At 41.7% G+C, this 16032-nt stretch overlaps 3 protein-coding genes across 5 annotated transcripts; all 3 read left to right on the top strand.

Moving 5' to 3' along the window:
- The first annotated feature begins 538 nt into the window (after window positions 1–538).
- LOC138200049 (natterin-4-like) lies at window positions 539–3431 on the top strand. Its single transcript, XM_069152453.1, has 3 exons — window positions 539–703; window positions 1155–1305; window positions 1497–3431. Exons 2-3 carry the CDS (start codon window positions 1155–1157, stop codon window positions 2651–2653), a joined length of 1308 nt encoding a protein of 435 aa, XP_069008554.1. The 5' UTR covers window positions 539–703; the 3' UTR covers window positions 2654–3431.
- Window positions 3432–4637: 1206 nt separating this feature from the next.
- Window positions 4638–7226, top strand: LOC138200044 (natterin-3-like). The gene is made up of 3 exons (XM_069152439.1): window positions 4638–4692; window positions 5144–5294; window positions 5486–7226. The coding sequence occupies exons 2-3, from the start codon at window positions 5144–5146 to the stop codon at window positions 6640–6642; spliced, it is 1308 nt and encodes a 435-aa protein (XP_069008540.1). The 5' UTR covers window positions 4638–4692; the 3' UTR covers window positions 6643–7226.
- A 1242-nt stretch (window positions 7227–8468) lies between these two features.
- LOC138198933 (monoacylglycerol lipase abhd6-A-like) lies at window positions 8469–15745 on the top strand. Of its 3 annotated transcripts, none has more exons than XM_069150710.1 (9): window positions 8469–8557; window positions 10256–10387; window positions 11789–11948; window positions 12068–12181; window positions 13015–13147; window positions 13260–13417; window positions 13554–13608; window positions 14145–14245; window positions 14736–15745. In XM_069150710.1, exons 2-9 carry the CDS (start codon window positions 10269–10271, stop codon window positions 14925–14927), a joined length of 1032 nt encoding a protein of 343 aa, XP_069006811.1. In that variant the 5' UTR covers window positions 8469–8557; window positions 10256–10268; the 3' UTR covers window positions 14928–15745. The 3 variants fall into 3 exon arrangements, with proteins under 3 accessions (XP_069006811.1, XP_069006831.1, XP_069006821.1); XM_069150730.1 differs by having other exon boundaries at window positions 14748–15743; XM_069150720.1 differs by having other exon boundaries at window positions 8481–8579.
- Window positions 15746–16032: the final 287 nt, after the last annotated feature.

The raw sequence follows: 16032 nt of genomic DNA, 5'->3' as shown, positions 1-16032 counted from the left end.
CAAAAAGTGCTAGAGGGAGGCAAGCTGGGGATTCTCAGACGGATAAAGCCCAAGACTTCCTCCCAGGAGACCAGGGTTTTAGACCAGGTAAAAGCGTTGCAAACTTTTTTGTTTTTCCAAATTTACCCAGGTGTTTTTGTTTTCCAACGTCTAACCACGTTTTCATTTTCCCAAATTGAACTACATGTTTTTTTGTTTTCTTTATCCTAACCACGTGGTTTTTTATGCCTTGGCGAGACCGAAAGCTCCTGACTGGAAATATCGCTTTTTTTTGTCCTGGTTTCTTTTTCAAACTGACAAATTCCATTACATAATGTACAACAATATGCCCCCACTCAGAGGCTTTTCTGAGTTTTTCCATGAAGTTGAAAAGATAGATGTGGGAGAATGTTTCTGTTGGTTTCGCAATAGGCTTAGCAGTTCATGCAAACTGAACATTTAGTTTAATAAATAACAGCTATGCCAGTGGTCCTGCCAAAGATTGCCATTCTTGATTTTTGAGGGACTTTAATAATATCTTTCCTGTTAACAATCTCAACTGACATGTTTTGAACCTGTTTGTCAGATTATAAAGATAATAGCTCGTGGGTAAATGTGGGTAACACATCAGCTATAAAAGTAGCACACACACATCAGGACGTGTCAGACGTGAACCCCCGTTGCTGAGCGAGATCAATCATTTCTCTCTGCCTGAACCGATAAGGTAAGTTCTTGCTATGTTTCATTTTGTGGTGATTTTATTACACTTCTGCTGTAAAAGAAGAATTGCAGATGAATACGGTTTATGAGGTTTCTTTCATTCACAAACGCGGGGCTGTCCGTGGACTTTTAATCTGTTTAGTGGAAAACGAGTGGTGTCGATCAAAGGATGACTGGAGCAGCTTTATGCTCATACGAAACAAAATCTGTAAAATTCATACGTTTTGCAAATCTTATCCCATCAAATCTCTCATAAATCAAATGTTTTAAACATTTTGTTTGGAATATTGCTGAATAAATAGATTTAACTAACTTTAATAAGACAAGAATGTCCACGTATGTCATCATACTTGAAACCTTACTTTCTGCTGGCTGCAGCGAGACCGTCATGTGTTAACACTGAGCCGAAGGTAGGTTTCCCAAGGCTTCAACATTTCAATGTGTTCCTTTCTCAGATGAGGCTCTACCTGCCTGTTGTTATCACTGCTCTGGTGCTGGCTGCAGACCACACCTTTGCAGATGAATCACCTGCCGGCAAAGCGGACAAGCCTCCGCCAGCGTATCTTCTCCGGGTTTCCAAGGAAACAACCACAGGACATCAACTCAGTAGGCATTTTACCCCTCCTCCACCCTTCTACCAGCTTGTCGTCCTGTTAACTCGTGAAAAATATCATTAGTTTAGTGTGTTTCGAATGTCTCTCACTCATTCGTCTTCCTCCGAGTCTCTCTGAACCGTGTTAAGTGCGTCAGCACACACAGCAGATGGCTAACCTTGTGATTTTCTGATCTCTACCTAGTTGACCAACCTGAAGAGCCTGGCCCTTCAGCTCGGTGTGAGAAAACCCCGGCATTCATTATCAGAAATGATACTGAAATTCATTCTGATGGCAAGCCATACACCTTCAATGATAACCCCAACCTTTCCTGGAAACGGTATCACGGGAATCTCCACAGTAACGCAGTGGGCATCTGGAACGACTACACGCAGCGGTTTGATTACGTGTGCACTTTTAATGGCTGTGAATTAGGTTTCTACACCAGCTTATATGGTGAAAAGTGTATCTTCCCACGCTACCCTGATTTGTGCTGTGTTGAGTACAACTTTCGCATCCTCGTGAACAAAGATGACTTTGTATTTCTTGAGTGGAAATCAGGATCCTATGGGTCTGTACCACCAAACTCCATCAGGGCATGTACTGGGAATAATAGAAATTATGTTGGGAAAAACGAATATGGTTTAGGATCACTTCATCCTGGAGATTCATTCTATTTGCCTTGGGTACAAAGTTTTGAGAAAGGCACAGTCTATGGGTACAGTACTTGGTACAGAAAATCCTACCAGACTTTGACAATAAATACAGACGGCTATAACCAAAAGCTCAAAGATATGGAGTATTTCATCGATAGGGCAAAGATCGTAGCCACTCCCCCGTTCGAAGTCGATCAAACCACAGTCATAAACAAAGATAGCAGTAACACAACCATGACAGCATCATTATCTTCGACCAAAACAAAGACAGACAGTTGGGGTTTCTCCATGTCCACCACGCTTTCGATCAGCACCACCCTTACCGTCGGCATCCCTGAAATAATTGATTATAGCATTACAATTGGCGTGGAGCAGACATTTCAGGTGTCAAAGGAAACATCCATCTCTACTTCCATCACCACAAACCTCCAGATTGAAGTCCCCGTGCCCCCGAACACAAAGTGCACGATTACGATGCAAGGCAGGAGGTTCACAACCGACATACCCTTTAAGGCTCGCCTTGGCCGTACCTACAGCAACAGTGAGACGAAGTGGACCACCATCTACGGTACTTACAAAGGAGTTCAGGTGACCGATTATCAGGCTGTCATAGAGCCCTGTGAACCCCTACCTAACTCCTCGGCTGGCGAGTATGAGGCCCATGTTTCTGGCGAGTCGTCCACATCTGAACGAACCCTTGCCTGATGAATGCAATGCTGTCTTCCTGTACTCCAACAGGAGAACAAAATAAAGCACAGAGCCCTGAGAAGGATGTCAAAGTAAAGTTTCTTAAGGTGGTGATGTTTTTATCAGGACATGCAGGGGATGCTTTCTTGTTCTGCTGTTGTATGACTGAAGGTCATTAATTCTGTAAAATCACATTTACATTGATTCATTAAGCAGACACTTTTACCCACAGGGACTTACAGTACAGATATAATTGTTTTATTGGTTTATGAGCTCCCAAAGAATTGAATATGCAGTCTTGGCTGGTTAGCAGCTTGCTGCACCAGTCTTTGTACCAAAATGGTGTCAGAAAGAGCTCTCAATCCCTTATTAGTTAATAATTCCAAATGATGTTCATGCGTTGCATTTGAGTGGATCGGACTGATGACATGTGTTATGTTTGGCTCCATTGTTTTTGTTGAGATGACAAAATTTGTTCTGGTCTGTAATCTGTGAATGGCGGCACAACGTGGCTAATTCAATTTCTCGATGTTAGTTCAATATTGGCGCGGACAATGCTGCTTTAGTAGAATTTACATGATGCTGGTGAATCTTGTGTAAATTGAAAAGATGTTGGACGGCTTGGCCAAACCCCAAGCACCACATTAGATAACTATATGAAACAAAAAAAAAAAAAAGCTTTTGTTGTAGTTGCTTCTTATATTGTTGCTTCTTGCTCATTAACCAGTGTTTTCTTGTCATCAAAGTCTGTTTTTCTTTCTCTTCTTTATGTCGATAAAATGACAACTGTATTACAGTTCTTTGTACTCAGTCATTCCTTAAAAAATAAAAACTTACTTGAATGTAGCAGCCAACACAAACCCATTCTGTAGAATTGACATATGATTCTTCTAGATTGTAACTTTCTCCATTCAGTCCACAAGAGGGTACCATGTCAGTGTCACGTTTGGCCTCGCCTCAGCATGAACAGGATCGAAGAAGAAGGTGACAAAGGTCAGGTGATGAAGGTCATGTGACAGAGGTCATTTGACAAAAGGTACTTAATAAAGTGTATAAAATCCAAAAAAAAAAAGCTGGGGATTCTCAGATGGATCAAGCCCAAGACTTCCTCCCAGGAGACCAGGGTTTTAGACCAAGTAAAAGCGATGCTAATTTTTTGTTTTTTTCCAAATTTACCCAGGTGTTTTTGTTTTCCTACGTCTAACCATGTTTTCATTTTCCCAAATTTAACTGTGTTTTTGATTTCTTAATCCTAACCACGTGGTTTTTCATGCCTTGGCGAGGCAAAACGTGACACTGACACAGTATGCTGGACAGACAGCTGTATTACTGATTTGTCGTGATACCGGGTTCGACTGTGACACACAGGTGAGGATGGCGGTGGAAAAAGGTTAGATTAGAGCAAAATCCAGTTCATTTGAGGCCCCTATTTCCAGAGGATATGGGAATTAGCTCCTTGGCGTGAAGATGACTTGGAGCGTGGCTATTCAACTGTTTAATTGTCCCGTTGATATCACGGCATCGTGAATGCCGGGGTTGAGATGTTCAGTTAGCCCTGGCGTGTTAAGCCATCATCTCACATGCATCGTCGTTCGTCGGCCGAAAGCTCCTGACTGGGAATATCGCTTTTTTTTCCAGGGTTTCTTTTTCAAACTGACGAATTCCATTTCATAACTTACACCAATACGACCCCACTCAGAGATTGTTCAAACATAAATTTCAAAAGATGGACGTGGGAGAAGCTTCTGTTGGTTTTGCAATAGGCTTGGCACTTCACACAAATTTAAAATGTTGTGTTTAGAAATACGGGTTATGCCAATTGGTTTGCCAAACATTGCCATTCATTGATTTCTGAGGAAGTTTCATAATAGTTTACCTGTTGTGAATCTCAACTGACACGTATTGAACCTGTTTGTCAGGTTATAAAGATAATAGCTTGTGGATAAATGTGGGTAACACATCAGCTATAAAAGTAACATGCACACATCAGGACGTGTCAGACGTGAACCCCCGTTGCTGAGCGAGATCAATCATTTCTCTCTGCCTGAACCGATAAGGTAAGTTCTTGCTATGTTTCATTTTGTGGTGATTTTATTACACTTCTGCTGTAAAAGAAGAATTGCAGATGAATACGGTTTATGAGGTTTCTTTCATTCACAAACACGGGGCTGTCCGTGGACTTTTAATCTGTTTAGTGGAAAACGAGTGGTGTCGATCAAAGGATGACTGGAGCAGCTTTATGCTCATACGAAACAAAATCTGTAAAATTCATACGTTTTGCAAATCTTATCCCATCAAATCTCTCATAAATCAAATGTTTTAAACATTTTGTTTGGAATATTGCTGAATAAATAGATTTAACTAACTTTAATAAGACAAGAATGTCCACGTATGTCATCATACTTGAAACCTTACTTTCTGCTGGCTGCAGCGAGACCGTCATGTGTTAACACTGAGCCGAAGGTAGGTTTCCCAAGGCTTCAACATTTCAATGTGTTCCTTTCTCAGATGAGGCTCTACCTGCCTGTTGTTATCACTGCTCTGGTGCTGGCTGCAGACCACACCTTTGCAGATGAATCACCTGCCGACAAAGCAGACAAGCCTCCGCCAGCGTATCTTCTCCGGGTTTCCAAGGAAACAACCACAGAACATCAACTCAGTAAGCATTTTACCCCTCCTCCACCCTTCTACCAGCTTGTCGTCCTGTTAACTCGTGAAAAATATCATTAGTTTAGTGTGTTTCGAATGTCTCTCACTCATTCGTCTTCCTCCGAGTCTCTCTGAACCGTGTTAAGTGCGTCAGTACACACAGCAGATGGCTAACCTTGTGATTTTCTGATCTCTACCCAGTTGACCGACCTGAAGAGCCTGGCCCTTCAGCTCAGCGTGAGAAAACCCCGGCATTCATTATCAGAAATGATACTGAAATTCGTTCTGATGGCAAGCCATACACCTTCAATGATAACCCCAACCTTTCCTGGGAATGGCATCACGGGAATCTCCACAGTAACGCAGTGGGCATCTGGAACGACTACACGCAGCGGTTTGATTACGTGTGCACTTTTAATGGCTGTGAATTAGGTTTCTACACCAGCTTATATGGTGAAAATTGTTTCTTCCCACGCTACCCTGATTTGTGCTATGTTCAGTACAACTTTCGCATCCTCGTGAACAAAGATGACTTTGTATTTCTTGAGTGGAAATCAGGATCCTATGGGTCTGTACCACCAAACTCCATCAGGGCATGTACTGGGAATAATAGAAATTATGTTGGGAAAAACCAATATGGTTTAGGATCGCTTCATCCTGGAGATTCATTCTATTTGCCTTGGGTACATAGTTTTGAGGAAGGCACAGTCCGTGGGTACAGCGAACAGTACAAAAAATCCTACCAGACATTGACAATAAATACAGACGGCTATAACCAAAAGCTCAAAGATATGGAGTATTTCATCGATAGGGCAAACAAAGTAGTCACTCCCCCGTTCGAAGTCGATCAACACACAGTCATAAACAAACATAGCAGTGACGTAATCATGACAGCATCATTATCTTCGACCAAAACCAAAACAGACAGTTGGGGTTTCTCCATGTCCACCACGCTTTCGATCAGCACCACCATTACCGTCGGCATCCCTGAAATAGTAGGGGGTAGCATTACAATTGGCGCGGAGCAGACTTTTCAGGCGTCAAAGGAAACATCCATCTCTACTTCCACCACCACAAGCCTCCAGATTGAAGTCCCCGTGCCCCCGAATACAAAATGCACTATTAAGATGCAAGGCAGGAGGTTCACAACCGACATACCCTTTAAGGCTCACCTTGGCCGTACCTACAGCAACGGTGACACGAAGTGGACCCCCATCTACGGTACTTACAAAGGAGTTCAGGTGACCAATTATCAGGCTGTCATAGAGAACTGTGAACCCCTGCCTAAATCCTTGGCTTGCGAGTATGAGGCCCATGTTTCGGACGAGTCGTCCACATGTGGACGACCCCTTGTCTGATCAATTCAATGCTGTCCTCCTGTACTCCAACAGGAGAACAAAATAAAGCACAGAGCCTTGAGAGGGATCTCAAAGTCAAGTTTCTTAACGGTGACGGTTTTATTCGTACATGCAGGGGCTGCTTTCTTGTTTTGCTGTCGTGTGACTGAAGGTCAGTAATTGACTTACAGTACAGAGATAAATGTTTCATCGGTTTATGAGCTCCCGAAGAATCCAATATGCAGTCTTGGCGTTGTTAGCACTTTCCTCTGCCATTCTCTGAACCAGTTGGACAAAATCACCATGATCATCATCTCTGGTGTCAAAAGGAAATCTCAATCACTCATAAATTAATCATTCCAAATTATGTTTATGAGTTTATAGGACTGATGGAAGAATGGCATCACATCATGTCAAAATCAATGTGTCAGCACTAATTTAATGTTGTAACAACTTTAATAGATCAATCTGATGCCTGTGAATGTTGTATGAGAAGCAAAGATGTTGTACAGCTTGGCTCAACACATCCAAGCACCAAAAACTTTCACTGTGAAGCTTTGTAGTGTTTTCCTGTCACAGAGAATAAAAATTACATTTATAACAGAGTTGTTGGTCTTTCGTCACTGGAAAAATAAACTATTTACCATGTCACATGAATGAAACGTATACCAAATATGCAGAATAGACACATCACTCTATCAGTCTAGCTATCTTTATATCCATCCATCCATCCATTTATCCATTCATCATCCATCCATCCATCCATCCATCCATCCATCCGTCCATCCATCCATCCATTCATCCATCCATCCATCCATTCATCCATCATCCACCCATCCATCCACCCTTCCTTCCCTCCATCCATCATCCACCCACGCATTATCACACAGAGTTGTGGTGGCGTCGTTGTCATGGAGACGATCATCTGTATAGCTACCAGCCAGCTCTATATCACAATAACTGAATGAGATCAAATGAGACATATTAACTCGGCTCTGTGGCTTAATGATTGGCGTGGAGATGACCTCATGGGTGACTGTTAGACTGGTACCTTACTTTGTTGTTGGCTGTTGTGGGAAAACATTCACTTCCATCGTCCCAGAGCTTATGACTGGGAATATTACACTCAACTGTGTGTGTGTGTGTGGGGGGGGGGCTCTTACCTCCTCCCTGCAGGAATGTGAGGTATTCCTGTGGTTTCTGGGTCCACGTTCCTGGGCGGCTGCGTCACTCAGCTAACCGTCTGACAGACGCTTCCTGAACCAATAAAAGAAAAAAAAAGAGATCAGGATATTTTTAGTCCCAAACTGAGATGACTTTATTTGATCTGCGGGAGTTTTATGGCCTTCATTAGCCTCGAGTGCGATCACAGGGAGGGTTTGTGGAGGATCTGTAAGACTAACTCATGAGTTCCTCTGGTTCCGTACACAGATTGTCCAACATGATTAAACAAAAACTTTGATATCAGTTCGGTGATGATAACTCAGTGCTATGTTTTAAATTCAAGCTTGTTTTTTTTCAATTCAGGTATTCAAATATTGCTTTTATCAAATAAAGTTCTAAGTCCTGATTGGTGAATGGAAATATGTGACATCATGCATTTCCACCTGAGCAAAAAAAAAATAAAAAAATCAAAACGTGAAATTACCAAACCTGTCCCACTGTTTGAACTCTGGCAGAAAGGTGTGTCGAGTGCTGGAGCGTCAGTGTCCAGGTGAGCCGGTGGCGCCCTCGTGCGGTACATCCACACACTTGATTTCACAGACTATAAGACACGGCACTGGCGATATTTCCGACGGTACGTGAACGCAGCACGGTCGTGTGTCCCTTTAAGTGCAGATAAAAGGCTGTTGTGTAATTTGGGTGAAAGAGGAGGAGGAGGAGGGGACCGAATGGAGGACAGCGGCTGGTGACAGATCGCGGAGGACGCGGACAGGTACGGTGCTGTTGCCTTACAGGTGATTATGAACGTGTTATACCGATAGGATACGTTAGGATTCACGCGTCGTTTTGTGTGACCTTCAGTGTCCGTGTCGTGATCACATCTGGGTTAGGGTTAGGTTAGGTAGTTACTTTATTAATCCCCGAGGGGAATTTTTTTTAATCTAATCGTTGAAAGATCACTTGAGAGAGTAAAAACCGCCGTGCATGTGAGTCTGATATGTAAAATGTTGAACCTGCTGCCCTGCTGGGAAACCTTCAGTAGAGGTGGTATGATAAAAAAAAAAAGAAAAAAAAACAAAACAGGAAATCTCAGTTAAAGAGAAGTTCCCTTTTCTCCTCTCGATGTAAATTTGTTTCATAAGCTTTCCGGTTGTTACTACACTTTTTTATTATCCTGAGTCATGTTATGCAACTTCACTGAACTTCAGGTTGTTTTCCTTTATGTTTTGTTTTGTTTTTCTTTTCTTTTTCCTTGAGGGGATGTGGGTGGGTGTATTGTTATCATTATTTAGCCTACTTAAAAAGGCAATTTTTTAAAAAAATTTTTTGGTAAAGATGAGTCAGTATCAGAGCAGCAATCCTGACTTTAAAGCTAGATTTTCCCAGCATGCCCTCTTCCTCCCTCCCCGGACTAGGAACTATCAGAGGAAGTAGCCCACCTGCGGTCTATATGAATCTCCTGGGAGACTGTTTTTAAAAAGTTCAGGAACTCTTTGGGTGGGACGAACAGCGCTGAACATCGTTGATCGGTCAAAGAAGCGAAACCATTTTCTAAGCGTTTTACAATTTGCATAATTTTTAATGGGGGATGGAAACCCAAATAACAGGGCTTGAAGGAGCCTTAGAAAAAGTTCCCGAACATGGGTGCCTTAAGTTACCCGCATGTGTCGGGCTCCAGAAACTCCCACACTTCCCATAATGCAACTCGATATCAGCTTCTCTAGTTTGTAAAGCAAAAAAAAAAAAAAAAGCAACATCTTAAGTACACATTAATCCTGCGTCCCGAATCTCATAATATTTGTACTTTTAGCACGGACTGCAGCTACCCTTAAAAAATATCTACTGCTGGTATTATGTGTACAATTGGGATGTACGACTTCATCATAAAAATGCGAGTTGACCTTTGACCCTATTGGTCACGTCCATCAAGATCCGCAGTTTGAAGTTAAAAGAAAAAGGATGCGATTTGGAAAGAGTACGCTTTCCTTTAATGCCCCTTCTTCTTCTTCTTCTTCTTCTTCTTCTTCTTCTTCTTCTTCTTCTTTTTGTGGGCGGAGCTCTAGCTCCACCAACTGTCTCGGCGGCCCAGTCGATTTTCTTTTTTGGGCTTTTTTTTTTGTTATTTCATACGGACACAGAAAAGCACCATAGTTAAAAGACATGTAAATAAATACGGAGATATTTTTGATTATTTAGACTGAATAACCTGCCAGTGGTCACGAAAATAAGCCGACAGAAGAAAGCAGTTTTCTCCTGCCTCCAATCTTTGTGTTGAGCTTATCTAAGTTCATCACGCTAAAATCAGCAGATAACTGCGAACAAGCAAAGTACACCAAATATATATTAATTTACAACGACCCAAGACTCCCAAACTCACTTTGTGTTTTTAACTGTATTTGGTCCACTATCAGCAGTTCAGAAACTGAGCCGAGCTTCAATTACACTGTTTGTTTGTGTTTTATCTTTAAAGGGAGATTGCAGAGATGGAGCTGGGTTTGGGCAAAACGTTAATGCTAGCAGGAGGTGTTCTGGTTGTGCCCGTGCTCGCCTTCATCACCTCCTTCCTGTTCAGGCCCGGGGCGCTCCTCAAGGCCTACAACTGGTAAATACGTAACACACCCGCATATAAAAAAAATCACAGACTGGTTCGACTGGTCATTCGTTTGGGTTTACCGGGTGGTGACCCATGAGATGAGTAGATTTTTTTTCTATCCAATTTTTACATCTTTGATAGTCTAAAAGGAAATTAAGCTGATAAAGCGTTATCCAACCAATTTTTATCACATCTAGAGCAACAGTGAGTCAGGAGATATGCTTGACTTCTGCTGAACGCATTAATTTTCTCCAGAAGATGAATACTCTGACTGTGTTTCTTCAGGACAAGATAACGCAGACCAAATCAATTACAGCAGAGTTACCCCAAATAATCTGTCTGGACTTCAAAAATGTATATTATAATTTATTATCCAAAAACGAAGTGGTTTTCGTGTTAAGATGAGTGTTTATAGCCGGCTGGGGTGCTTGTAATGTTACCGTCTCCAGAATGCTCTTATTGTGAAAGGGCAGGACTTCCCTCCTGGACTTTGTGTAAACTGTAAAAACAAAAGACGTCCATGTTGGCTGCTTGCTGGATTATTATGGCTATTTCACTCTCTCGCACACAAACGAACACACTCACACTCACACATTGCTGAATCACTCTCTTCTAACAGTGGTTTCATCGGCAGCTGTGTGACGAGCGGAACAGATTAAAGTTTGAAAACAGTGAAGCGTCAGAAAAAGTAGGATTCAAATCGAAATGCATGGAAAATGAACCGTAGAACAGCGACTGTGTTGATGTGCAACCGAACCTTGTTGGGTAATGTGCAGAGATCGGAGATTTGACTGCTGTGTCACTGTGGAACCAACATCCGTCCTCAAAGACTCACGTTTTTTGCAATGCAATTTTATTCCTGAGTCAGCAGATTTCAAGGCGGTTTCCTGACCACATTTCTGTTCCTTATAATGTTCATTGCCCTTTAGACCTTTATTCAAGCAACCCCTTCAGGCCAGTCCTCACATTTTGGCTCCCATTTAGCAGATTACAAGGTTATTGCCACAATGAAAAACAGTGTCTCCTCTTATTTTGTCATGGCACAATTTCATACTCAGGTTTTCTTTCATAATGACTTTTTTTCATCTTTTCAATTCATAATATAACTTTTTTTTTTATATCCAGTTATTGAATTTTCACATAACATTTCATAATAATGACTCAACTTTGAGAAACTTATTTCATCGGTATATTTTCATAGGTTATATAATCGTATGATTATTTATGTCATAATGTGTTTTTTTTATTTTTTTTATTTGATGTTGAACATTTTCAGGTTTCATAACCGCGATAAATCGAGCTTCATGCGCTGTGGAGTTTGATAAAAAAAAGAAACATATTTCATTGAAACAAACTCTGGCGATAGATACACATGATAAAAACTAACGACTCAGCTTTAATCCTCTTCAGGTTCTGGCGTCGCCGGCTGGGACTCGTGGTCCACTACTCGCACCACGGGAGTTACCGCTACTGTTATTCCAGCCGCGGGACACCAGGGGGCGCCACGCCGTCGCTGCTGCTGCTGCATGGCTTCTCCGCCACCAAGGACATGTGGCTGCCGGTCGTCAAGGTAACACACACACACACACACACACACACACACACACACACACACACACACATATATTTTTATAAGATCGATAATGGATGGAGGGGGAACAAAATGGGGTGTGTTTGTTTCCTTTCCAGTACCTCCCTAGCGACCAGCATGTGGTGTGTGTGGACATGCCGGGACACGAGGGGACGAGTCGCACCGGCGTCGAGGATTACAGCATCCAGGGTCAGGTCACTCGAATCAGCCAGGTCTGTGTGTGTGTGTGTGTGTGTGTGTGTGTGTGTGTGTGTGTGTGTGTGTGTGTGTTACATCTGGGCGGGGGACTTTAACCTGAATACACACCTAATACGGCGGCACAATCCGGTTTTTCAAGGGTGAAGTCTCGGTTTTAGGGTTTGGTTGGAAGGCGCTTATTCATTGAATCATTAGGTCAGGTTAGGTAGTTACTTTATTTATCCCCGAGGGGAATTTTGTTTTCGCTACAGCAGCATACAGGAAGCAATAGATAATAATAGAATAATAGAAAGCAATGAAATAGCAGTAAAATTTCCTGGAATCTGTCCCTGCTGTACTTTTGCTCGTGATGCCGGTCATGAAAAACCCCGATAACTAGTTTGTGTTCAGTGTTACCGACAAAGTCACGTTGGCCAGACATCCACTTTGCCCGGCTGTTTACGGACATGGATCATAACAAAAATATCAGCTCCCACATATAGTTAGTAGTCAGGGTAAAAGAAATGTTTTTAAATAAGTGTTTCATAGAGAAAATGACAAAACAATACAGCTGCAATACCACCGAGTACCACTAGAGGTCGGCTCCAAAAAGCCTTCCGGCTCCATAGACTCCCATTCAACTTCTCATGAAATTCAAAGTCAGTAAATTTTGTCCACTAATTATCTCAGTGTTGTTTAGCTAAAGTCGCTCCTTCTTATTAGTTTTCTGGAGGTCCATCTGAAAATAATCCCTCATTAATTACAAAATAAGCTTCAAAAAGACTCGGGGTTTTTTTGGGTGGGGGGGGGGACGTGTCTGTTTGATTGACAGGTGAAAAACACTCCCTCCGTGTGTCTCCCTGTGCAGTTCGTGCAGAGCATCGGTCTGGATGAAAGACCCTTCCACCTGATCGGCACCTCCATGGGTGGCAACGTGGCCGGTGTGTACGCCGCCCGTTACCCCGCTCACCTGTCCGGCGTCACCCTGATCTGCCCGGCAGGTAAAGTCAGCGGACGTTCGAAAAACCTGAGACGTTTTGATGGTTGTTTTTTTGTGTTTTTTTTTACAGTTCCTCCTCTCTCCTCTCTCCTCTCTCCTCTCCGTCTTTAAAGGTTTGGTTTATCCCACCGACTCAGAGTTCATCAGCCGTCTGAGGGAGCTGGAGAAGAACCCGCAGGAGGAGTCCATCCCTCTCATCCCCACCACTCCTCAGGAGCTGACGGACATGTTGAGACTCTGCTGTCACACCCCCATCAACTTCCCCCGACAGGTGCAGCGCCGCCTGGTCTACGGCCCAGATTAAGACACGTTTAGTTGTTGTTTTTTAAGGCTTCATTGAGAGTTTGTTTTCTTGCTGCCGCACTATTTTCAAGAATACTTACCGACGTGTGTGGGTTTGTCGTCAGGTCCTCCGAGGTCTCCTTGACAACCGGATCCCAAACAACGGTTTCTACAGAGAAGGTCAGTCTTCGATAGCTCCGGATTATCGGGAGATAATCTGACGGCGGTGCTAAAATCTTGTAATTAACATACAATAAGGATATTACTTAATTCATCTTCCTGTTTTTTAGTTTCCAAGTTCACCTGTCGTCTCGATAGATTCACAATAAATCCCACAGAGTCAGATCACACACTATTTATATGAATCAGTCAATTCCATTTTTTTCTTCCTCTGTTGTTTTTGTCGATTGTTGTTACACTTCCTGTACAAATTTTTCACATTAAAAGCTCGTAGTAATCTCCCTTTTATGATCATTTAAACAACAATTAAAAAAAAGTAAACTATTGCATTTAATTAGGTCGCAAAGGAACATTAGAAGAGAAAGTGACTTTGTTGTTATCATTTCAAACATCGTAGTGCAATCCCAGACTATTCAGTTGTTACAGTAAATGGTAAAATATGTATAAATATTTGCTTGAGTAAGTTTTTGCTGCACATGCTCAGTCGGTTTATTGTGTGTGTGTGTGTGTGTGTGTGTGTGTGTGTGTGTGTGTAGTGTTCATGGAGATCATTGGGGAGAAGTCTCGTCACTCGCTGCAGGAAAACATGCATCTGATCACAGCGCCCCTGCAGGTCATCTGGGGGAAGGAAGATCAGGTAAATAAACAACATGACAACATAAACATGCAGCGACGAGCGTCTTAAAAAAAAAAAGAACAAAACACGCTGGAGGAGGAAGGCGAGGCGCAGCGTCTTCATCATGTGACCTTCAACGGGTTCGCCTAATGGAGCCCAGGTGGGAGTTCAAGGTTGAATCCCACCAACAATTAAATAAACATGAATACGAATTTACAATATTTACAGTTCTACATACATTATCCTGTTTGGATTGTTTTTGTTTCTTTTATTTAAATGTATTTATTTCTGTCAATTGTTTTTCAAATGTAATTTTACGGTATGTTGCTCTTGTTTTAATGCTATTTTATTTTTTTTAATCTAAAGCAGTTTAAATTGATTTTTGTTAAAATATCCTATAAAAAATAAATAAATTTGCCTTGCCTTAGTTTTACAGGTATTTGTCCAAAGTATTGGACCAATTACTTTAATTCTAGCAAGGCAGAACCAAAGTCATCTGCTATTGATGAAGCCCATTCTGCAGGTGCTGGACGTTTCGGGGGCTGCGGTGCTGCAGGCGGCGCTGCCACACTGCCAGGTGGAGCTGCTGGACGGCTGCGGTCACTCCGTGGCGCTGGAGCAGCCGAGAAAAGTCACCAAACTCATCGTGGACTTCCTGCCTGCGCGGGAAGTCAGCGATGACAACGCAAAGAAACGTTCCTGAAGCAAAACCTGTGAACTGTGCGCCGACCCCTTTGACCTCATGATGGATGATGAAGATAAAGACACTGGTAAACTACGGCGTATCAAGTATGAACTCGATTGCGGTGATGATTTCGGTTCGTGAGTTGTTGGTTTTTTTTTGCGAAAGTGTTTACATCAACTAAATTAAACAAATGCACAAAAGTATGTCTGACTGTCAAGATATTCCTGAAGTTTCTGTTTGTTTGTTTGAGTCTCACTCAGGACCAAGCAGGAGGCTGATCTCAGTTTTAGGTGTTAAGGGGACAATTCACCACTTCAATTGTGAATCTCCAATCAACCGACAATACTTTAGAGGAAATCCACATATAAAGTGGTGAATTTTCCCTTTTAATGTATGAAAATCATTCCATGTTAGGATTTTACAACTTTCTCTCTCAGAAAACAGTATTTTTGTTTTTGTTTTTGGGTGGTGAGTTGTCTGTTTGTGAGTAAAGTCTCCTGCTGTGACCCGACTGCATATTTAACCTCATAAAAACACACTCAAGACTGACATTCAGAATGAAACATGCACTGGTGGTAAATGGATATTCTGATTTATGTTTGATTTGTATCCTGTTAGTTTGGTTAGTAAAGTTAAAAACAAATTTTAATTCAATAATATTAGCTCTTACACAATGTGTCCTTATGTACTTCAGTATTAAAACTGATAAAATATGAATTGTTGGTTTGATTGGATTTGTTCTGTTTTGTTTTTTTGCGTGTGATAATACACTAGAAGACCACTGGGGGGCGAAAATCGTACAGCGTTGTTTAGAATATCAAAGAATAGGAGATTTAGTTCAGATGTACCACTCCATTGCAAGTTAATCTTGTATACATTTAAGAAATGCAATCAAATATTATGTCGAAACGTGTAAGTTTATTTTTATGGACTTGATGCAGAAAGTTTCTGGCAATAACCTTTTTTGTATTTAATGTTTACATTTAATTTTACAAAAAGGAAAAAAGTATGACACAAAAAAGTATACAACATTTTGACTTATTTCATAATTATGACTGTGTATCATGTACTGTTTTGATCATTCCTAACATTTCTTATGTACATTTTTTTTTTAATATTATTT

Source organism: Embiotoca jacksoni, unplaced genomic scaffold (assembly GCF_022577435.1).
Source record: "Embiotoca jacksoni isolate LCO1_2020_lvr unplaced genomic scaffold, fEmbJac1.0.p SCAF_1, whole genome shotgun sequence".
NCBI classification, from domain to species: domain Eukaryota; kingdom Metazoa; phylum Chordata; class Actinopteri; family Embiotocidae; genus Embiotoca; species Embiotoca jacksoni.
Note: the sequence above shows the minus strand (reverse complement) of the source record. Positions and strands in the feature narration are given on the sequence as shown.